Source organism: Antechinus flavipes, chromosome 6, assembly GCF_016432865.1.
Source record: "Antechinus flavipes isolate AdamAnt ecotype Samford, QLD, Australia chromosome 6, AdamAnt_v2, whole genome shotgun sequence".
NCBI classification, from domain to species: domain Eukaryota; kingdom Metazoa; phylum Chordata; class Mammalia; order Dasyuromorphia; family Dasyuridae; genus Antechinus; species Antechinus flavipes.
The window spans coordinates 53,812,910-53,837,679 of NC_067403.1; the positions used below are offsets into that span (position 1 = coordinate 53,812,910).

Below are 24,770 nucleotides of genomic sequence, written 5' to 3' on the forward strand. Positions count from 1 at the left end.
GCTCCCAACGGGAGGGGCATAGGATTTGGACCCCATTCCAGCGCCCTCGGCTCTTTAGGTGAGGGACCCCAGAGCGAGCCCCGGCTCTTCTTCGGGGCCTCCATTTGCTTCTCTAACGTCCCCAGGCGTTGGACGATCCAAGATCCCCCCAACAGCGGCCGCAGTGAGACCCACTCCGCGCCGGACACTGCACGCCACACCCCCGGACCCCCGAACCCCGGGACCCGGCGGCTTACTTTGTTGTTTCAGAAAGTCGAGCTCGGTGGCCATTTCGGTGCACTCTGAGCTGCCTCTCTCTCCCCCCTTCCAATGACAACGCAACTTGAGAATGCCCAAGAAAAAAAAGGAAAGAAAAGAAAAAAAGAAAGGAGAGAGCGAGCGCGAGGGAGATGACACAGCGGGGAGGCTCGGAGAGCACTACGGCCTCGGCCTCCTCCGAGCTTTGGTTCCGGCCCGGCCCGGCCCGGGCCCGCTTGTCCCTCCCGAAGACGCTGGGCCGGGGTAACCTAGACGAGACCCAGGACCGGGCGGACTGAAGGTTCGGGACACCGATGGGTCACCAACTAAGAAGGATCAGGCCGCTGCTGGAGCCCCCGCCCGTCTGCCCCGCGCCACTTCAAAACCGGCGACGGGCTTCGCTCCTTGGAGACGGCGACGCCGCATTTGCGTCACGGCGACGGCGCCGACGTGACGTCCCTGAGACTCCCCTCCCCTCCCCAAGACCATGCCTCTGGTAGGCTGGGCAAGGGGGCGGGGCAAAAAGCGCGTCTCTCATTGGACCTTAACCCGTTGAGGCCAGAGGGCGGGAGTGTCTGGGAGTTCCGTAAGTCAGAATTGTAGAGTACCTTCCCCAGAATGCAAGGCTGCTCAATTCGATTATTTAACAAAAAATTTTTATTGATAGGATGCATTTGCCTGCCGTAAATTTCTCCCTGAATCTTTTCCCCTCTCTTGCAAACATCCATCCTACAGAATATTTTTAAAGGAATAAAACTGGCTAAACCGATCTCTGTCTGTCTGCTCTCTGTTCAAGTCTTTGAAAACCTTAAATTGCTATATAAATGATTGATGATGATGATGATAAGGGCAATAAAGCTGCAAGATAGTGACACTGCCACTCTATAGTGCATGCTCTCATCTAATACTTGGATTATTACAATAACCTGCTACTTGGTCTACCTGCCACAAACAACTCTCTACTCTAATCCCTCATCCTTTTGGCCCTCAAAGTGATTTTTCTAAAATGTAGATAAAGATCAATTCTGATGGACGTGGTTCTCTTCAACAATGAGAGGATCCAAATCAGTTCCAATTGATTAGTAATGAACAGAACCAGCTACACCCAGAGAAAGAGCACTGGGAAATGAGTGTGAACCACAACACAGCATTTCCACTCTTTCTGTTATTGTTTGCTTCCATTTTTGTTTTTTCTACTCAGGTTATTTTTACCTTCTTTCTAAATCCGATTTTTCTTGTGCAGCAAGATAACTGTATAAATATGTATACATAGACCGTATTTAACATATACTTTAACATATTTAAAATGTATGGGACTACCTGCCATCTAGGGGAGGGGGTGAAGAGAAGGAAGGGAGGGAAAAACTGAAACAGAAGTTTTTGCAAGGGTCAATGTTGAAAAATTACCCATGCATATGTTTTGTATATAAAAAGTTATAATAAAAAAAAATAAAATGTAAATCCAACCATTTCAATCTCCACCCCAACTCAATAAGGTTTTAGTAGCTCTTTATCACTTCCAGAATCAAATATAAAATCCCCTGTTTGGTGTTCAAAGCCCTTCATAACTAAGCCTCCATTTATAGATCTAATAATCATCTATGTAGAGTTAATAACCGAATCCATGGGAGCTTCACCAAGTGAGAGAAGAGAGAGAGAGAGAGAGAGAGAGAGAGAGAGAGAGAGAGAGAGAGAGAGCCAAAATGGAATCTTGGTGGACACCCATTTAGTGAGCATCATCTGCATAAAAACCCAGCAAGAGACAATGAAAGAGTAGGTGGGAAAAGAACCAGGAAGAAGCAGCATCACAAAAACCTAAAGAGTAAAAAATATTTGCGAAACCATTTGGTTAAATCCCTTTATTTTACAGATGAGGAAACTGATGTATAGGGAGGTTAAATAAGCCTCTAGTCATTCAGATAGTTAAGTATCATTGGAACCCAGGTCTCTAGGACTCTCAGGCCAGTAATCTTTCCCAATTACAAGATGTGGACCTTGTTGAGGGTCATAACTGTGTTGCTTCCTGATGATTGGCAGGACAGACTTTTGCCTAAAAAATCTCCCTCTCTCATTTTGAGACCACTGTCCTCTGAAGGGTTCTCCCTTCAGTTTCCTAGAATCAAGGATGCTTTACAGCAGAAACTTTTGTTATTTGTTCTTCATTCTTGAAAAGGACCATGATATCAGAGAGGTGATACCATGACATACAAGGAATTGAATGTAAGCGAGAGAGGTCTGTGCAAAGTTGCCAGTTTCACTTTTTCTATCACAACCATCTGGATACAGTGGCAAGATATAGAACAGGATTATTGTATATGATCCTGGATGCAATGAAAGACCTTGTTTTAAGCTATAGTCTTTTACAGGTCCCAGTTTGACTGAGGCAACTACTCATTCAGTAATGAAAGCTAGGTAAAATAGAAATGAAACAGAATGGCCTTTTTTACCTAGTTGGGGAAAAAAAAAACAATCTGGCAAGGGAAGACCTTCAGGGTTTCTGGACAAAACAGAAACAACTGCTATTTACATTCACTTGAAAAGTCAGCTTCAAACAAAGACCAAAACAGGTGGTAGTGAAACACTTGTATTTGCCTGGATAAATCCCAAACTAGAGGAACTTGTACCTTTGTGGTACAAAGCCTGAAGCTGGAAAACAAAAATCCCTTCAATGAGGGGGTCAGGAAATCTGAATCTGAACCTTTCCAATTGCTGCAAATGGCTTAGACAGTGTAAATCTGAGGTAAATTCAAAATATCTGTTCAGCAGTCCAACTAAGGATCTAGATGAAATATAATGAGTATAATAGGCTATACAAGTATTTTATTTTCTTGTATTTGTATATATAGGCCTGTGAATATTTGTGTTTTTGGTGGTAAAAAGCCTGACACCATATTAAACATTGATTAGCTTTGTAAGAAGAAAACCTGTGCTTTTGAGATCCCAGATATGAGCTATACCTACCTAGTCATTTAAATCTCTTTTAGCCATGATTTCTTCACATTGAAGTATTAAATATAGATTGTGCTTGTGTCTCTGAAAGAATTCAGGCTCAGTCTCCAACTCAAGCAAAGGCATTTTAATAAGATTTACAAAATTAGTGGGCCAGCAAAGCTCTCGGAAGGAGTCAGCAGTCCAGCAATACAAAATAAGGATTTTTATAGAGCAAATTGTATTGATTACATGACAAGATAAGCAAATTTTGTGGTTATAGAAGGAGTTTGCTAACCAGGGGAGGTCCTAAAGCTTTGATGGAATTGTGTCTGTGGTAACCCAAAATGCATTCAAAAAAAGTCCACTCATGTAGATATTAATATATGGTAATGATTTTCTAACTGGCATAGGGTCACCCAAAAACAATAAAATAGAGGAACTGTATAGGCACCATGTCAGGGGAAGATTTATTGAGATTTGCAGTCCAATATCCTGTTCTGCATGATTTCTAAACCATATGGCATAATTACCAAAGCATGTTGACCTGCTTGTTGCTATAATGATTTCTGGGGAATTTGAGGAGGGAGAGGTGGACAGAAGGGAGGGAAGGTAACAATTGGGCTGTGGGCAATAATTAGAATCCTATCAATTATATAAAATGTAAAATGATAATACTACTAGCTTGCCTACCCTACTTCTCACCAATAATTATGAGTTATTGATAACTTTAATTTGATGCTAGGAATTTCTATAACAACTATTTCCTATGTACAAATTAATTCTTTCTGAAAAACAGAGTTTGAAGTATTTTTGGTATCTATTAATTTGGATATGTTATGTTCTAAAAAAGTTAAAATCATGTTTTTAATCAAGTAATGTGTATTGAGTGATCCCTATGTACCTTGTCCTGTTGTAGGCACTATGGGGTTCAAAAGAACAACCAATAAACTGTCAATAAACAATCTTTGAGCACCTACTATGCCCCAGACACTGTATTAAATACCAAAAAGAAATTCATTTTCTTCTCTCAAATTTACCATCAAATGAGGGAAGACAACACATAAAAGAAAACTGAAAGTGGAAGATGGGGGAAGGAATTTGGCAAGGACAGCCAAATGGCATAATGGATAGAATGCCAGGGCTGCAGTCAGGAAAATTCATTTTCCTGAGTTCAGATCTGGTCTCAGATTCCTACTACCTGTGTGACCGTGGGCAAGTCCTTGAATCCTTTTTCTTCAGTTCCTCATCTGTAAAATGAGCTGGAGAAGAAAATGGCAAATCATACTAGTATCTGCCAAGAAAACCTCAAATGGGGTCACAAAGAGTTGGACACGACTGAAAACATAACTGAACAATAACATTTGGCAAGAGGAGAAGGGGTAGGGAGAAATATTAAGGAATGCACTCCAATCAGAGGGACTTTAGGGACAGCTATTACTGATAAGGTGTGAATTCTAGGGCTGATGTGATTTTTTTTTAACTTTTATTTATTTTTTCTGGTTATACATGAATATTAACTTTTTAAATACATATTTCTTTATGAATTATGTAAAGAGAGAAAAAAATAGAACAAAAGGGGAAAAAACCACAGGAGAGAAAAAAAACACAAAAAAGAAGTGAACATAGCATATGTTGATTTACATTCAATCGCCATAGTTCCCTTTCTGGATACACATGGCACTTTCTGTCCAAAGTTTATTGGGATTACCTTCAATCATTGTATCTCTGAGAAGAACCAAATCTTTCATAGTTGATCATCACACAATCTTGCTGTTACTGTGTACAATGTATTTCTGGTTCTACTTATTTCACTTAGCATCAGTTCGAGTAGCTGTTTCCAAGATTTTCTAAAATCAGCTTGTTCATTCATTAGGGCAGATATGATCTTATAGGATGAAGAGTTTCCTGAGGAATGATGCAGAAGGCCAAAGGAGCAAAACCAAGTGGGAAGTATTGAAAAGAAGTATAAAATGTAATACTTGTCCAAAAGGGTATTATATTCCAGATGGAGAATTGAGACATACATAAAGTAATTAAAGAATAAATCACTATAATAGATTGCTAAATGATGTAGATGAGAAAGTTTAAAGTAGAAAGAATTTTAATACTTGGTTAATGACTAAGCAAATTAGGGTACATGAGTATAATACAACACTACTGTGCCATAAAGAATTAAAAATAAGAGAAAATCAAAGAGACATAGGAAAACTTGCTTGAAATGATGCAGAATAAAGGGAACAAAGTCCAGAATATATACATATATATTCCAGAATATATACATATATATATTCTGGACTATATACATATATATTTGCATTATTGTCGTCATTACATATATGTGTGTGTATATATATATATATACACACATATATGTAATGACGACAATAATGCAAATAAAGTTAACAATAAAGCTGGTGGAGTAATCAAAGTGGTCAGTCTTAGTATCAAACTCAGTACTAAAGGATACATTCTTTCCTTTGGCTAATCAATTAATTAAGTGTTTCAGGAAATGTACTTTGTTACATATCAGAACATGTTCTTTGTTAGGAAGAATCTACTATATTGAAACAAAATGTATCAAAATGTATCTCAGCCTAAAGCTGAGAAAATCTTCCTAAGTGGGATGTGAATTGCACTTCAGTGGTTGTGCCGCAATTGGCAGAAAACATCCGCACATCCAGAAAGAGCTGGTTTGAGAGAATGATGATAAAAGATAAAACCCAGGCTCAGAGTTGGAAAGAACCTCAATGGCCATCTTGCCCAACCTATACCTGAACAATAATCTCTTTTATAACATGTTCAAAAAACAATCATCCTTCTTTGCTTCAAGACCACCACTGAGGAAGAAGACATTATCCCTTAAGGCAATTCCTTCCACTTTTTAACAACTCCAGAAAATTTTTCCTGACATCAATCCTAACTGCTTTCTTTTCCAACTTCTCCCTATTGATGACTTTGAGTCCAGAAAGTGAGTTTTTAATGATGATAGAACACACAAATAGGGGATGTCCAGTTAAAAATAAGGTCCTGGAATTCAAGTAGTATCTATCTGAATTATTGAAGTTAAAGTAAGATGATTTTTCCCAGCAAATAAAAGTATTTTTCTTCTCAACTGATACAGCTTTCAAGTTTGTTTAATTCAAATAAAGATTCACGACATCCAGCTTGGCATTAAATAAATAGCTGCATATGCTTATTCCTTGCCATTCTTTTTATTTAAAGAAAAATGAGATGAGACATGTTCCTCTGATTGAAATTAAGTAGCTTTTGTTTACATTTTGACACTTCTGGAAATAAATGGTAGGTGTTCTATATATGAATGAAATGAGTGTCTGGAATTAGAATTCTATCACTGCATTTGAATTCTTTGGCTTCTGTGATCATGAATCATATAGTATATCCAAACAAACAAGTCATTTTGTTTTGCTTGCCCAATTTTTTCTGGTTTGGATTTAAATGGCATATTTTCAGTCTCATTAATATATAATAGGAGCTGGAATACATATCTATCCACACTTACCATATAACTCTCTAAATTTATTAGAAACACCCTGAGAATACAGATTCTGTCTTATCTAGATTTTGTATGTCCCTATCATAATGATCTGCACAATATAGATACTTAATGAATGTTTTTTGTGTAGTGTTGTCTTTTTAGCATTAGTTATCTGACTATTCAGTTTTTGCATCTTTGTTATTTGCCCTTGTGCTGTTTCCTCTCCCTTTGCCTGGAACAGCATCTTCCAAACCAGACATTTAGAAACTAAGCCTTCCTCCTTGGATGAGTTAATTCATTCAAATTTGAAACTCTTCCTTGGAACTGAATTGTTTTAATTGCCATTGTATTATTCATTTATTCATTTAACCCATTATATCTAGACAATACTACTTTTAGAGCAGGGCAAACTAGGATCCTACAATGGATCCATGCCTTAGGAGATCTCAAGTATCCTTATCATCAGAGGTTCAAAAAAAAAAAATCTGTATTGGAAAATCTGTGTTTTGAATAGTTTAAACAAATTATTTAATTTGTTCTCCAGAACATTCAAAGAATGGCCTCTATCTAGATATTCTAGCTCATACTTCACATTCATTCATCTTGGACATCTTTATTTATTCCTACTGTCTTTCTTTCTCTGACTAAAATAACATCATCAAGGACAGAATTTTATAGAGACTATGTTTCCCTCCAGTGGTGTATTGGTAAATGTTTAACAACTGACTTTTCCAGAGTAAGTGCATGAAGTTTATTGTGCATTTTTAAAGGATGTGTTATATGTAATCCACAAATAATAATAACACAAACAATAGTATCTATGTAAATTCCATGTAGTTACTTGATTCTCACAGAAATTTTCTTTGATATTTTTTGCCTGAATTTGTAGCCAAACTATGGTTGCAATTCAATCATGATTTGACAAATAGACTTGCATCTCAATCTGCCAACTCTTTCTCCAATAAATGAGTTGTCATTAAATGTGATATGTGATCTCCTGTCAAAGCACTTCTCACTGTTGTTCAAATTGTATTGAGTAAACTGAAATTTCTTTTGACTTCAGCTCTTTTGATTGAAATAGTGCTGCCTTCTCAGCTTTTTGTATAGTTTCAAGGACTGAACATTATTTAATTCTACATTTCAACAAAATGAGAGATTTTTTAAAATTTCATTTAAATAGTAATTTTTTTCACTAGATATCCATAATGAAGTTAGGTCTTCACAAGGCCAAGTATACGATTTTAATAAATCAAATAATGAAAAATGCTTTTATTATTGCTTCTCTGTGATCAAAGACAGAATTTCACTGTCAAATTATATTTTCTAGGCATCATTTATATTTTCCAGTAATATATTCTTAGAAGTTTTACATTTATCATTTTTGTTAAATGGAATGTTTTAGACTTAGATGACCTAATCAATTCTTCATCTTGAGATTTGTGCTTTCTAGTACCAATCTTTAAATTTTCCAAAGTTTGTATAGTGTGCTTGATTAATTTTTCTGATTTCTAAATGTTAGTTTTTCTTGATTGCAATGCAGGTGAAAGTAGTAAAACTTGTTCAAGAAAGACAATTCTTAAAATATGGCTTTACAAGAAATTAATGTTAACTAATCTCTTTGCCAATTCAGAATAAAAATGAGAAAAATATATAAATATGAAAAACACATATATAATGCAAATTGCATGCCATAAAGCAATAGCAACTTGTAAACTATATACTATCCATCTTAGTCCTGGGTGATTAATCTTTAATATTTTCAAATTCAGATTTTTAGATACATTTTCTATTTCAATTTGATTTCTTAGTTTGGTCATAAATAGGATAAATTTTATCCAGAAATATTTTAAGATGATTTAGTTGTTTTATTTCAGATGTTGAATCACACAGTAAAAATTGCAATTAATGATTTAAAGAGTGCCAAGTGATCATTTTAGGAAATTTTTCTAATAGCTTTGTAGTTACTTCAGACTTTCTTTTCAGCATTGTATTAGCACAGAACAAAATATAGTTGAAAGTTTTCAAATATTCAAATTATTCATTATTGGAACCATAGTCACTCAAAGTAGATAATAATGCATTGAAATACTCTTTGTTGTGGTTAAAACCAACTCTTTTAGAGCAACAAATAACATTGCCAATGCTGTGGGTGATTAAATTGTGCACTGGCTGTGTTTAACAAACTGCTCACAAAATCTCTAAAAAATTAACAATAGGCTCTTGAGAGTTATAAGCTAGCTCCAGTCTTACTACTTCCCTCCCTATCCAAGTACAAACAATGCTTCACATTTATCCACCACAGCCATTTTGCCATTTACTGTATTTCTCTTTTGTACCCCTTACTTTTCCCACCTCTTTCTTTTTGTAAGAACAGTAATCACATCAATACTACTACTGCTGTGGGAAAGGACTCCTTTATGCTTCTACTCACTATTTCTGTGACTCCCTTCCTTACTAACACTTTTCTGTATTTGTATTTCCCCCCAATAGAATGTAAATTCATTTAGATTAGGAATTAGTTCACTTTTGTAATTGTATCTATTAGCATTTAGCAGTCCCTGGTATGTGGTAGACACTTAATGCATGCTTATTTATTTATTCAATATTATTATTATATTGGAAATATCAGTGATGATGTTCAATGACATGCTTTGTGAAATACTAACAACAGCAAAAATTATCATTATTATTATAACAATAATAACTTAATAATAACTGTAATGCACATATGTATTTGGGAAATTAGGTGTTACATTGGATAGAACACCTAACCTGGAGACAAGAAAATTCATCTCCCTCAATTTCAATCTGATCTCAGATACTTCCTAGCTGGATGGTTCTATGAAAATCATTTAATTCACTTTGCCTCAGTTTTCTCATCTGGAAAATGAGCTAAAGAAGCTAATGAAAAACCATTCCATAATCTTTGCTTAGAAAACCCCAAGTAGAATCACAAAGAGTCAGTTATGACTGAAAAATGACTGAACAATAATACATGTGTAATAATCTAGCCAACTATTCCAGAACTAGGCCAGCCCTATTCCTACCTCAGAATTATAAGGGTACTTCTGAAGGGTTTGAGATATTTAGTGTGGGATCTCTCTTCTCTGATGCATCAGTTTTAGTTCTTCACTGGTTGTATTCTCCTTACTGTTGGTCACAAGTGACTGGCAATCCAGTTCCATTTAACCACTTAATATTAATTGGTTTTCATAAAAGGATATTTAATCTGAAGACAGACTCTGGTTGTTTAGAGCCCTTTGAAGATATTACCATTATCAGATACAACCACCTGAAAAAGTTTGTCTTAACTATATTATTAGCAAATCAAAGCCAGTTTCAAAATATCTAAACCTGTTCCAACATCTCTTACAGCACTGCCATTACAAGTCAACACAACTCTCCAGAAGCAGACTTTCCAGACTCTCTCATGTGGGAGATATTTTGTGCATTTGCCAGTCCCTATTAAAATGGATACATATATATTTGAAGTCCTTTTCACATTCCACAGATGAAGCACTCAAGGGGCCATATATGCATATACATACGTGTATATGCATGTATGTAACATGACTATTTCATCTCCTTTTTCAAAACTATATACCCTGGATGATATTTATCAGAAATATTAGTACTCTTTTGTAAATGACTTGAGAAATTAAAAACTTTTCTCATATACTTATCTTAGTTTCTTCCTCTGGGGGGAGGAGGAAGATTTGGATATTTATCATCTCTTAACATCTCTCCAAACTCTAAAGTCTAATGATTCTGATTTTGTTTTATCTTCTATCACATGCTATATAAGTGCTACAGATAGAAAATAATAGAAAATAAGCTGTCTAGTTAAGACACATGAAACAAAATTGGGAACTATGGTAAGGTTATACACATTGTAAGTAGTAAAAGAGTTGAGGACCAACCAAATCACATGTTTCTATGGTAAGCACATTAAAAACAAAACAGAACAAAACTCTGGATACATTTTCTTACTTATTCTGCTATTCTTCTTCCTGATCATATTTAGAGCTGGAAGAGATCATCAAATCCAAGATGTTTATTTGATAGCTCAGAGACCTGAAGCCCAAAGTGATTAAGACTTGTTCAAAATCACAAAGGCAGAGCAGAGATTTGAAAGCATGTTCCTCTGCCTCCAAATCCTGCCTTCTTTGTACACCTCACCTATTTAATCCTTCCTAAATAGCTCACAAATCAACATATCAGTTACCATTTAATAAGCACCTATTATCTGCTAGGCATTGTGCTAGATATGTTGGGTATACAAAGACAAAAATTAAACAATCCCAGCTCCCAAGAAACTTACATTTTCTTGGGAAGGCAACAAACACATATATAAATATATACAAAATATATGCAAATAAATAAAATGGGCATTTTTCGGGGGGCATCCCAATGGAATGGGTTACTTCATATAGAAGACAATGTTTGAATAGTTTTGAAAGAAGCTAAAGATTGTAAGAGATGGAGGTGAAGTGGAAGTTCATTTCAGATATGGGGGACAACTACTGTAAAAGCCCAGAGGCAGGAAATGGGAGTGTTGAGTGTACAGAACAGGAAGAAGGCCAATTTAATTGGATTGTAGTGTACTGGAAGAGGAGTAATATGTGTGGTAAGGTTGGAAAAACAGTTAGGGCTTCAGTTGTGAAGAGCTTTAAAAGCCAAACAGAGGAGTTTATATTTTATTTTAGAAGCAATTATCATTATATTTTATTGAGTGGAGGAGTGAGTGACATGGCCAAAACTACACTTTAGGAAAATTACTGGGGCAGTTGCACATAGGATGAATTGGACATTTAATCTGTCAGTGCCACAGGCAACTGTCTAAGATTTTAAATTACACATGTGAAATGTTAAAAAAAAAAAACAAAAAACACAACCTGCCCCCCACCCCCAGCTTTTGACTAGAAGTGTGTGTGTGTTAAGGAGCAGAGGGATTTAAACTAAAGTTATAGAATTTTTAGTCCTTAGTTTGTATACATAGATAACCATGTTAGATTAAATGACATTTACCATTGATTGTGGGTTAAAATCAGTTTTATTACACCAATGCAGAATTCCCTCTTTCATGACTAAATTGCCCTTAATCTCTTTGACTTTTTTCCTATGATAAATGAGAAATTTGTCTTTTTTGCACGTTTTCTCACATTAGGTCTTTTGAAGGAAGAGAGTAAAGGATTTCTGATGGCGGGAGATTTGAATAATTATTTAAGTGTTTGCTCTCACTAGTGCTCAGGGGAAAAATAATCTGCTGCTTTTGCTTCCGTTTCCCAAGTCCCTCCCCTTAAGCTTGTCAGATTGGTGAGTAGAGCCTTCCCTTACAGGAGCTGAAGCAGTCTTTCAGGAAGGAAGAAGATACTGGGGAACACAAAGAGCTTCTCGCTGGTCTGTGTGTTTTTTAGCTTTTAAACGCTCTCCTCATTCTGGCAAATTTGCACCTTGTGCTATCTTATCCGCAGTGGCTCCTTTTCTTTCTCTTTATTTACATTATTTATTCACCTACCAGCACCTTTACTTTCTTTACGCTAATCAGGCTTACTCACATTCTGAGGCCGGATTTATTATTTCTCTGTTATAATCAATAAAATCAAAAAGGACATAACTGTGGTCTAATGTAGCAAAAATGCCATAGATGAGAATATTTGTAAAGCCTTGCCTCCCACTTCTGTTTAGGAAAAAACATTTCATATGTAAATCCTTTGCTTTCCTCAATCTCTTCTATCCCTTCTCCTCTTAAATTCTAAATATTCCCGGAATTCTATCTTCCCACACGTCCCCTATCTTTTTTTTTCTTTCCTGGTGCAGCAATAGGTATGATGGGACAGCTGAAGCTTTGTCCCAGAGCAGAGGGCCCTGGCAGAATTTCAGGCTTTTGGCAGATAGAAACAGTTCTGCCTAAAACCTAGGTAGGCAGAATAATTGATTAAAATAGGAAACTTTCAGATGACTGACTGAGTGAGGTCTTCCACTTCCCCTTTCACCCTTTGTCTCCTGGAAGCCTTATCATGAGTGGACTTGTACCCTGCTATCTCCATGACAAATGAGATAAAGCCTATCAATGACAAGTGATGCTTTTTGAAGGGAAAGACTCCTTATTGTCAGATCAAAGACCTTCTTCCCATGTAACTTCTCATGTATATAATATACTAGTGGTTGAATTCATTTGTGGATGGGTAGGTCCTGAACTGTCTTTTGCAGTGATATAGCTACAGAAAATTTAAGGTCCACATAAGTAGATTTGTGCAGTGTCTAAAGCAAGCTCAAGAAATGGAAGTCATCTTGATTTTTTGGTATCTTATTTGGTCCTCAATGATAAACTAGATCACAGGATCCCTATATTTGGAGCTGGATGACCCTGAGGTCATCCAGATTAATCCCCCCTTTTTTATAGATGAAGAAAATAAGTACTGATGAGGTTAAGTGATTTGCCTTAGATCACAGCAGGTGGGAAATATGAATTCTTATATTATGACTAAATCTAGGATAGTTACCCACTATGTTAGAACAGAGACTGGATTTGAATTCAGAAAAAACTTGGGCTCAAATCCCACCTAGAAATACTTTCCTATGTACACAGAGATCTTGAGCAATTCACTTTTGAGAGAAATACTTCATTTTGAACACCTACTCTATTCCAGTTGTTGCTGATCAATTTAATGGGATCATTTTAAAGTTTCTCTATGTAAGGCTGTGAACCATACACTCTAAGTTCACTTACTTAACTATAGGAAGTTGGTTGGGGACCCTCCACCCTTGTTTTACCTTGTGATGATGACCAAACCTAGCTTGGCAGAGGTGACAACTACACAGAAAGTCCTCCAAAATATTTTTGTGCCTCTGGACCAATCATTTGTCCAGTGGGAACAGATCACCATCTTATGACCATTTGGGTCACTGAATATGATAGCTTGTATCATTTCCTCTTGCCCAAATTGAAGAGAGTTCTGTCCATCTTATGTGGAGATGTTCCTTGTTTTATCCAACTTGTGATCCTACTGACATTATTTTGCTTATTCCGTGGAATTATTTTATATTTGATGTAGCTGTTCTAGAATGACTGGACATCTAGCCTTATAAAAATAGGGCCCTGGAGGAAGGTGGCATCTCAGATCGTGAGGAAGATCTGAGGTCCACTTCATTAAAGAGGACCATGGACCTGTTAATAAAATGCCATTGGCTCAGACCTCTGCTTCAGCCTCACTTATTGTAGATGGAAAAATTTTAATTTCCAAACTATGGGGAAAGTATATGCATAGAACCTAACAGGATTAGATTTCAAATGATATAATTTATGAATTCTACAATGATAGTTGTTATTCATTTTAATATGCTACAAAAGAATCTATTCTTTTAAAGAAAAAAATACATTTACCCAAAGTGTGGAAACTAAATGGTTTTGATGTAAATAAAAGTCTTCTAAAAGTCCTTATGTATCCATTGCACTATAATTCAGTTTTTTCCCCCTCTTTACTCATCTATGATTTTAAAAAAAAGATAACTGGATTTTATTGTATTAGTCTAGAGTGCTAAGATTTTTTTTTAAATTGTATTGATACTTTTTCTCTTTTATATCACAGTCATTTCCAGTTATATGCCTGTCCTTCAATCTTTACTTCTGTCCAGTTAATCTTCCCTCATAACCAAAAAATCAGTTAAGCGAGACCAACTGATACAAGTGACCTATTCTTCAACTACGTTGTCTTACAAATCTACTAAAGGAAGGAAAGTATTTCCTTATCTCTTTTTAGGGTTCAGGATTGGTCTTTACATTGACTTGTTATTTGGCATCGTTAGTGTTCTTATTTATACAATTACACTCGTGTAGCTGGTTCATTTGTTTCTACTTAATTGACTCTGCATTGATTCATATGGGTCTTTCCATGTATTCTGAATTTTTCATATTCCTTATTTCTTATGAGATAATAATATTTTTTATGTTAGTATACACCACATGATTTCAGGAGATTTCTTCAATCTAAAGACATTCTCTTTGTTTCTATTGGAGTTTTTGTTGCTGTTTTACCACCCTGGAAAGTATTTTGCAATTATTCTGGCATAGATTAGGCTTTTATTTCTCTCTTCACCTCCTTGGTTTATATGCCAAAAGGGAGACCATTAGGTCAAATCAATCTATCAGTCAACTAGTGAGCAGACCTCCTATGATAATAATCAGCATTTATTTAGTACTTTAAGAGTTACAATGTGCTTTCCAGACATTATCTCATCGATTCTCATAATAACCTCAGGAAGTAGTTACTATTTTTATGCTCATTTCATAGATGAGGAACCTGAGACAGACAGGCTTGTGTGTGTATGCACAAATATATACACATAAATATGTGTACATGTGTACAGTCACATATATGCATATAGATCTAAGTAAATAAAAAATATATACAAATTAAAAACAAAGCATTTTCTGAAGTAGGGAACATTATTTTTTAGAGAGATTAGGAAAGGGATCAAGTGGAGGAGATCAAGGAAATTCAATAGTATTTAATTAGATCAACTGAGATTATATTAGCACAGTGCCTGGAACATAATAGGCACTTTTTAAATGCTTGTTTCTGCCTCCTCTTCTTCCTCCTCCTTTAAAGGAAGCAAGGACTTCCATGAGCCAGAAGAGGGAGCACATTTCAGGCATGGGGGATAGATTGCCTGTTCAAAGGAGAATTGTTTATCACAAGCAGACCAGTTTGGGCTGGAATGGACAGTGTGTGGAAGGTAATGTGCAATAAACTTGGAAAAACAGGTTGGAACCAGCATGTGGAGGTCTTTAAATGTGAAACAACATGCTTGTAATTTTATCCTAGAGGCACTGGACCTTTCTGAGTAGGTAAGTTGCATTTTCAGCTCTGTGCTTTAGGAAATTGCTTTGGCAGCTGTGAAGAGGATGAATGGATGAGAGAGGAGAGACACTCAAGAAAGACAGATCAATTAGAAAGCTATTACAGTGGTCCAGATTAGAAGTGATGAATTCGAATGATAGTCATATAATTAGAGCAAAGGAGATGGATGTGATAGATATGGAAGTAAAAACTGACCAAAATTAGCAAACCAATTGAATATGGGGAGTGGAGGGATGAAAAAGACACTTTCCCGGGTTGAGAACCTGAGTGACTAAAAATATTAATGGTTCTCTACAATGAAAGAGAGAGTTTAAAAAGAATTGTGGGGTTTTTGCATAGTTTAAAGATTGTTCTTGCATGATTCCAAATTGTTCTCCAGAATAGTTGGTCCAATTCACTGCTCCAGCAGTGAACCTGCTAAAGTCTTCCAACGTAGACTTTTTCTATTGTTAATGAAAAGTCTTGATTCCATTCCACGAGACATGGGTAATGAACTATCATCTCTCATCTTAGCCAACTTGTTGATTGTGAAGTAAAAATCTCAGAAATTATATAGAAAGTAGCTGGATAGAGCCCAAGTTCTAGAGCCAAGAAGACCTGAATTCAAATTCAGCCTCAGATAATTAATAGTTGTATGATCGGGGCAAATTCCAACCAATTAATTTTTGTTTGCTGCAAAATGGAGATAATAGTAGTACCTATCTCACAGGGTTTTATGAGAAGTAAATGAGATCATATTTGTGGGGGGGAAAGTATTTAGTAAAGTACCTGGCACTAACAGGTGCTATATAAATGCTTATTCCTTTCCATTCTAATTTGCATTTGTATTAGTAGTGATTTGGAGCCATCTTTTATTTGGTTGTAGATAGTCTAAAATGTTTCTTTTTTATTTTAAATAGCTGATTCTGTATTGCCATAGTTTTTTCCATATTCTTCCTTATCATTCCTCCCATATGTATTCCTTACAAACACAAATTTCTGTTTTTGAAAGATGAATTTTTGTAAAGATTAAAACTTCTCAGCATAACCGATTTATATTTGTGTTGGTATGTGTATGTATATATATGTATGTATAAGTACCCATACATACACACACACACATATATATATATTAATACATATAATATACAGTGTTCCACATGATTACACCTATCTCTGTAAAGACATGGGAGAGGTATCTTCTCGTTTCTTTTCTTTGGGGCCAAGCTTATTCTTTATTTATAACTATAACATTCATTTTTGGTCATTTTATTGTTCTTACCATTTACATTGTAGTCATTGTGAAGGTTGTTTTCTTGGCTCTGTTTACTTCTCTTTACATCAGTACATTTAAGAAACTTTCCAATATTTCTTTGTATTCATGATGCTCATTTTTAACAGCACAACAATGTTCCATTCTATTCACATACTACATTTTGGCTATTCTCCAATCAATGAGCAGCCACTTCACTTCAAGTTCTTTGCCACCATAAATACAACTGCTCTATTTTGTTATACACATGATTTTTTTTTGTATATGCCAAACATTTCAGTTGCATAATTCCAAATTGTTTTACAGAATGGTTGTACTGATTCATTTCCACCAACAAATATGTTAATATCCCACTTCCTTCAACTCTTCCAACATTGATTTTCTCTGTTTTATCAGCTTTACCAATTTGCTGGATGTAAAGTGAAACCTCAGGGTAATTTCGACAGTTTAAAAAAATTATTAGTGATTTGGAGTATCTTTTCATGTGATCATTAATAATCTGTCATTCATTTGAAAAACTTGTTCATGTCTTTATCTACAGGGGAAGGAAAACAGGGCTTATATACATATTTTATTGGTCCATTGAGTTTCAGCTAGTAGCTATGGAGAGCAAGTTTCTAACATTAAAACATAAATGAAATGCTTCTTTTGAAAATATCTGTTCAATGATCCTTTGACCACTAATGAATAGGAAGTATCTTCTATTAAAATGTTCTAATACTATTAATTCCACACACACACACACACACACACACACACACACACACATATATGTATATACATATACATATATATGTGTGTGTGTGTGTGTATGCTTTTTAGCAAAGGTATTTGATTTAAAGAATTTTCTCCCAGTTGTCAGTTTCTCTTTTTATCCTATTAGCATTTTGTCTTTTTTTTTTCTGAAAAAGCTTTAAAATTTTATAGTCAAAATTGTCCACTTAAAAGAATCTATTCTTACTAGTGAAAATGTAAAGAAAGCTTTATGAATTTACTATTGCAGAATTTACATTTAATTCCTCCTGGAAGTGAAATGAGATGAACTATCAATCTTTCTTACACTTATTCAGTTTCCTCTGTTTATTTCATGGTCTCCATGACATCTGGGAATTGCCAAAATTATGCAAGATTTGGCAAATTTGGAATCTTATTTTTATAAGAGAATGAAATATTCAGTTTGATAAATCAATTCCCAACTGCTATTATATTGTCACATATTCAGCATTTGAATTAGAAAAAGTTCCTAAAATATGGATAGGAGCATTTGTAGACTGTTTAGTATTATCTGTTGGTACATATTAGAAACATAGAAGTTGTGAACTTTTAGCATTCAGTAAGTAGGATGCTATTTAACCTGTCCCATGTGTCTTATGCTTCTTCTCTAAGAATCTATTAGGAGTCTAGCTCATAGTTCAAATCTTTAATACTCCTCCTTCCCACAAGGACTGATTTTCCAAAATAGGCAGAAACTTTTTAGAGTTCAAAGGTGAACAATTGAAAAAAGATGCTACCCAATGAAGTTTCCAGCAATACTTACCAGAATGTCAATAAACATAGAAAAACTAGAAGCTAGAAGAGGTCTTAGAGATCATTTTAGAAGTGAGGTCCAAAGAATCTTAATATTATACTATAATACATTTTCTATCTCACCAAAGTGAGTACTCTCCTAACAGTGTAATTTGCAAATCTGTCCATGTCTTCCAATAAATTCTCCACAGAGGATCTGCCCCTCATATTGGAGGCCTGTTCTTGTTCTCTTGGCTTTATGGGGATGCCTCTAAAGCATACAGTCTCTTCTTTTTCCTTTCTAAAAAAGCCCAGAGCATTTTATTTACCTTTATGATATCTTTTGGTTTCATCAAAAGTCTTTGGATATCCAGAAATAACAAAGAAATATTTCATTATTGTTTATTTTTTAAAATCTCAAATTCCATATAAAGAATTGTAGACTTGGAATTAGGTAGATTTAAGTTTAAAAAAATTATTAGTGATTTGGAGTATCTTTTCATGTGATCATTAATAATCTGTCATTCATTTGAAAAACTTGTTCATGTCTTTATCTACAGGGGAAGGAAAACAGGGCTTATATACATATTTTATTGGTCCATTGAGTTTCAGCTAGTAGCTATGGAGAGCAAGTTTCTAACATTAAAACATAAATGAAATGCTTCTTTTGAAAAGTATCTGTTCAATGATCCTTTGACCACTAATGAATAGGAAGTATCTCCTATTAAAATGTTCTAATACTATTAATTCCACACACACACACACACACACACACACACACACATATGTGTGTGTGTGTGTGTGTGTGTGTATGCTTTTTAGCAAAGGTATTTGATTTAAAGAATTTTCTCCCAGTTGTCAGTTTCTCTTTTTATCCTATTAGCATTTTGTCTTTTTTTTTCTGAAAAAGCTTTAAAATTTTATAGTCAAAATTGTCCACTTAAAAGAATCTATTCTTACTAGTGAAAATGTAAAGAAAGCTTTATGAATTTACTATTGCAGAATTTACATTTAATTCCTCCTGGAAGTGAAATGAGATGAACTATCAATCTTTCTTACACTTATTCAGTTTCCTGTTTATTTCATGGTCTCCATGACATCTGGGAATTGCCAAAATTATGCAAGATTTGGCAAATTTGGAATCTTATTTTTATAAGAGAATGAAATATTCAGTTTGATAAATCAATTCCCAACTGCTATTATATTGTCACATATTCAGCATTTGAATTAAAACCCATAGAAAAAGTTCCTAAAATATGGATAGGAGCATTTGTAGACTGTTTAGCATTATCTGTTGGTACATATTAGAAACATAGAAGTTGTGAACTTTTAGCATTCAGTAAGTAGGATGCTATTTAACCTGTCCCATGTGTCTTATGCTTCTTCTCTAAGAATCTATTAGGAGTCTAGCTCATAGTTCAAATCTTTAATACTCCTCCTTCCCACAAGGACTGATTTTCCAAAATAGGCAGAAACTTTTTAGAGTTCAAAGGTGAACAATTAAAAAAAGATGCTACCCAATGAAGTTTCCAGCAATACTTACCAGAATGTCAATAAACATAGAAAAACTAGAAGCTAGAAGAGGTCTTAGAGATCATTTTAGAAGTGAGGTCCAAAGAATCTTAATATTATACTATAATACATTTTCTATCTCACCAAAGTGAGTACTCTCCTAACAGTGTAATTTGCAAATCTGTCCATGTCTTCCAATAAATTCTCCACAGAGGATCTGCCCCTCATATTGGAGGCCTGTTCTTGTTCTCTTGGCTTTATGGGGATGCCTCTAAAGCATACAGTCTCTTCTTTTTCCTTTCTAAAAAAGCCCAGAGCATTTTATTTACCTTTATGATATCTTTTGGTTTCATCAAAAGTCTTTGGATATCCAGAAATAACAAAGAAATATTTCATTATTGTTTATTTTTTAAAATCTCAAATTCCATATAAAGAATTGTAGACTTGGAATTAGGTAGATTTAAGTTTGAAGGAACTGGGTGATGATCTTTCCTGGGGCTGATATTGATTGTATAAACATGAATAAGTCACTTCATTTCATAAAACCTCACTTTCCACTTCTGAAAATGCACACAATAAAACTTACACCTTCTAACACCACTAGATGGTTATGAGAAGAACACTTTGTAGACCTGAAAGTATAGATATTTTTGTTATTTTGACTCAAAAGAGTGAGTGAAAACTAGTTAATAGCTTAAAATGTTTCATGCTTGGGAAGCATATAGAGATGTTTAAATCACTGACAGGTGGGATTTGAAGTTCCCTCTAAGAGGAAATCCCCACTTCACAAATTCATATACAATAACAAACCTCAGTAACTGAGCCCAGCCAACTATTATAAATCAATCGTAGCACAGACGATGGAAAAAGCCAGATTTTTCTGAGTGTTTTTTTCCCCCTGTAAAAACAAACATTTTATTGATTGCTTTTATTTTTTTATAACTTTTATCTGGATTTTTCTCTAGCACCACCATCTCAGAATTGAGTCCTTTTTAACAAGGAGATAATTAAGGAAAACCAATGATAGCATAAAGATACTTCAGTACAATAATGTATGGAACATATTGACCTCATAGGGCCCCAAATCAAAGGGATGTATTTCAGAATCATGCTTCATTTGTTTTCTTGTACATTTGTTGGTTTTTAAAAACTTAACATTCAGCTTCTTTTTCCTATCAAATTCATTTCATCAACTGGAAAAAAAATGAGCTAAATTTCAAACTCTGAACTAGGATTGCATTGCAACAATAAAAAAAATCTAATTGTGAATAAACTCTCCATTAAAATGAATATTGTCCTAAGATTTTAAAATTGAAATCTCACTTCCCTTAACAAGAAGTTGTGATTACTAATTTAAGAAGTACAAAAGTTAAAAAAATCAATACCCTAACAAATATTTAAAAATATAACACAATGTTCAGAGCCATATGTCAGCTTCTTCTTAATAGGCTGTAGTTTTTTTAATAGACCTAATTTGCATATGTAATAGATATGAATAATGAATAATATCTCTAACAGCATATTCTAGGTGTAAATAGCTGCAATATCTCTATTAATAAAGGAGATAATTCTGGTGTTATTATTCTTCATCAAGGTGTAAACCTACCAATGGATTTTACCTGAAATGAAATCAAGTATACCCCGAAAGTATATGTCTAATGATTTTAAGGCAGAGGAAGCAAGTTGAACTAAACTTTGAAGAAATACAAAAGGGGGGACCACAATTTGGACCTAGGTGTTGGAATCCTTACTAACTGCTAAGTAATTAGAGTTGATCTAATCTTACAAGAAGTTGTTTTGGCCAGAACCTGAAACAAGGTACTAAGTAGAACTAATCAAGAACTTTAAAATCTTCAGCTTTCAGTTCCTGAAAAACCAGTAAGAATCACTGGATTCCCTGAGATGAAAAATTGTTGATGAGACTTTTTGCAGTACTTCAGAAATAGGCCAATGGGCCAGTCGGAGAGTTCTAGAGAGGAAGACGCTACAAGTCGAGATTTCACCGGAATGACATGAAGACTGGAGCTGGCTGGCTTGGTTGAAGAACCTTTGGGGCTTTTCCCAGTTTTCTTGAATCAGTTATTATTCTGCTCCAGGGAGTCAAGCTCTGGACGTGCTGGGATTTCAGGATGTCTTTTGAGGATGAGCTTCAGCCTTTACATTTGTCTTCCTCTGATGACAGTGGTGATCTGAATCAGAATTCTCCCAGTTTTCCCAATTCCACCTATATTTCCAATACGGTTACTTCTCCCCCAGATGATTTTGATTCTACCCAGATTCTGGATGCTCCCAGTGAGTCTGGGGGACCAGGAAAGATCAGTGTGGAACCAAAACTTCCAAGTCACCCACCCACGCTCCAAATGGTGGCGGAAGCACTGATGGCCAAGGGAGACAAACATGGCACCTCCGTGGCAGCGATCAAGTTTTATATTCGCCAAATGTACCCGGCTGTTAATATGAAAAGACTCCGTTATCTGCTGAAACAAGCCCTGGCCAAGGGGGTTAGTAATGGGGTGCTCGTGAGACCACGGAATTCTACAGCTACTGGGGCTAGGGGAAGGTTCAAATTAGTGACCAAGAATAAAATCAAAGTGACTCAAACTAAAAAGTCAAGAGCATCTGTCAAACCCAAGAAAAAGAAGGTCGTTAAGACCAGTGAAGCTGGAAAGGTTTCTTCAGAGACTGAGACCAAGAAGAAGGTTTCTGCAACCAAGAAGAAGATGGCCACGACGGCTTCACCCAAGAAGAAAGTTCCTGCAACCAAGAAGACGGTGTCTGCAGACGCTTCATCTGAGAAGAAGGTTTCAGCAACTAAGAAGAAGTTGTCTGAGGAAGTTTCATCCAAGAAGAAGGTTCCAGCAACTAAGAAGAAGGTGTCTGAAGATGCTTTGCCCAAGAAGAAGGTTCCTGCATCCAAGAAGAAGGTATCCAGGGAAGCTTCACCCAAGAGAAAGGTTCCTGCAACCAAGAAGAAAGTTCCTACAGCAGTGAAGAAGGTTCCTGTGAAAGCTTCAACCAAGACGAAGGTTCCTGAGAAGGCTAAGAAAGCTACTGTGGAGGGGATGGCCAAGGAGGACTCAAAACCAAAAGATGTGGAAGAGGTGAGAGCTAAAGCCAAGGGCATGAAACCAAAGGCTGAAATTACCAAAGGCAAGAAAAAAGCTCCCATTATACCTAAGAAAGTAGTAGAGGATCGTAAAGCAGAGAAAACCAAACTCCGGGCAGCCTCTGAAGCACCCCTGAAGACCAGAAAGCAAAAGGGATCACCCAACGTCCAAGTGAAATCCAAAGGGGCAGCTGCCATGTCTAAAGTCAGAAAGGCTGGGGGAACTAAAGAGGGAAATGATGAATCAAAGACGACTGCTCAGAACAAGAGCAAGTTGGATGTAGGTATCAAGTCTTCTACCTCCCAATCTAAAGTGTTGAGGGAATCCGACACAGTTAAAGATCAGCCCAGAAGCAAAGGAAAGAAACCTGAAGCCTCTAAAGTATTCAAGAAAACTGGGAAAAGCCCCAAAGGTTCTTCAACCAAGCCAGCCAGCTCCAGTCTTCATGTCATTCCGGTGAAATCTCGACTTGTAGCGTCTTCCTCTCTAGAACTCTCCGACTGGCCCATTGGCCTATTTCTGAAGTACTGCAAAAAGTCTCATCAACAATTTTTCATCTCAGGGAATCCAGTGATTCTTACTGGTTTTTCAGGAACTGAAAGCTGAAGATTTTAAAGTTCTTGATTAGTTCTACTTAGTACCTTGTTTCAGGTTCTGGCCAAAACAACTTCTTGTAAGATTAGATCAACTCTAATTACTTAGCAGTTAGTAAGGATTCCAACACCTAGGCAAAGAAAAAAAGACTTGTTTATAAGGAAGAGGGCTACTGAGGGACTTTTTCCTGGAGGAAAATTCCTTATTCTTAATGGAACCCAAATTCTGTACAAAGATATCAACAAAGGGAGGCTTCTGGAGAATGTCACAGAAAGAGGCCAAGATTTGTAGTCAGAACACCCAAATGAGAGTTCTGGTATCAGAGTCCTTACTATCTGTCTGAACTCTGCACAGATTACCTAGCTTATTTAGATCTCAGTTTGTTCAGCTGCAAAATAATATTGATCAATATGATTTTTAAAATCCCATTCCATACTCTTCCAACTCACTCCTATCTTTGTCCCAGTTCCAAGATCTAAAACTCTCAAGCATGGACCTTAAAAGCTAATCACTGTCCTTAGCTATTTCACCATAAGGGAACAGAAGAAGATAGTATTCATGTATCTTAGAATGATGAAATATCACTAATAAGGGTAACTTTGAACTTGCCAAGAAATAGAAGGACCATGGCTGTATGTCTGCTCATTCCTTGCCTGTTTCCAAGAGTGGTATTGGGCTGCACTTATATCTATCTATTTCTGTCTTCTTCTGCTCCTCCACCCCCCATTCCCTTACCTCATCTAAGGATATGAGGAGACTGAAAACAGAAACTACTTCCTTGGTCATTTATCTCATAGTTTACTTGCTAATTTAATCCCACCAAATGCTACATAAAAGACTATGATAAATAGCAAAAACAAAAACAAACGAACAAAAAACCCAAAACAGAACTCTCAAACAAAAAAAAAGCCCCACATTTATCCAATTATGCAGAAAAAAGAAATGAGCTTTCTATAGATTAAAATATAGCAGAAGATATACGAAGATATACGAGTAAATTTGTTATTTAGATAGGGTTGAGTTGAAATCTCAGTTCAATAAAAAGAGAGCCTGATGAAATCCAACAGAAAATCTTTAAAGTCTCTAGGGAGGCAATCTAGAAATCAGCAATATGCCTAGGAGTTGACTTCTATATTTTTGCGCCTTTCAAAGTCCTTCTCTTTCTAACAAGCTCTTACACTAACTCTACCCCTCAGGCAAACAGAGAACATTGAGTCAGCATTTACCAATTAGGGATCATGTCAGTAGCATACACAATGCCTCAGGCATGG

At 35.8% G+C, this 24,770-nt stretch overlaps 3 protein-coding genes across 6 annotated transcripts in view; 2 read left to right on the top strand and 1 right to left on the bottom strand.

Moving 5' to 3' along the window:
* SCLT1 (sodium channel and clathrin linker 1) overlaps positions 1-645 on the bottom strand; it is a 186,011-nt gene extending 185,366 nt beyond the window's left edge. For 3 of the 4 annotated variants that reach the window (XR_007948243.1, XM_051965365.1, XM_051965366.1), the window contains exon 1: positions 237-645. Coding sequence is in view for 3 of the 4 variants with exons in the window: in XM_051965365.1 (XP_051821325.1) it covers positions 237-270 (34 nt within the window). In the remaining variant the exon portion in view is untranslated. The remainder of the gene's footprint in view (positions 1-236) is intronic. The other variant, XM_051965367.1, reaches the window with a different exon arrangement.
* On the top strand, positions 552-24,007 carry LOC127541390 (histone H1.8-like). The gene is made up of 4 exons (XM_051966675.1): positions 552-733; positions 21,864-22,599; positions 22,651-23,352; positions 23,966-24,007. Exons 1-4 carry the CDS (start codon positions 552-554, stop codon positions 24,005-24,007), a joined length of 1,662 nt encoding a protein of 553 aa, XP_051822635.1.
* The window catches only part of C6H4orf33 (chromosome 6 C4orf33 homolog), a 28,042-nt gene continuing 15,264 nt past the window's right edge, over positions 11,993-24,770 (top strand). The window contains exon 1 of the mRNA XM_051965159.1: positions 11,993-12,064. The gene's annotated coding sequence lies outside the window, so the exon portion shown is untranslated. The remainder of the gene's footprint in view (positions 12,065-24,770) is intronic.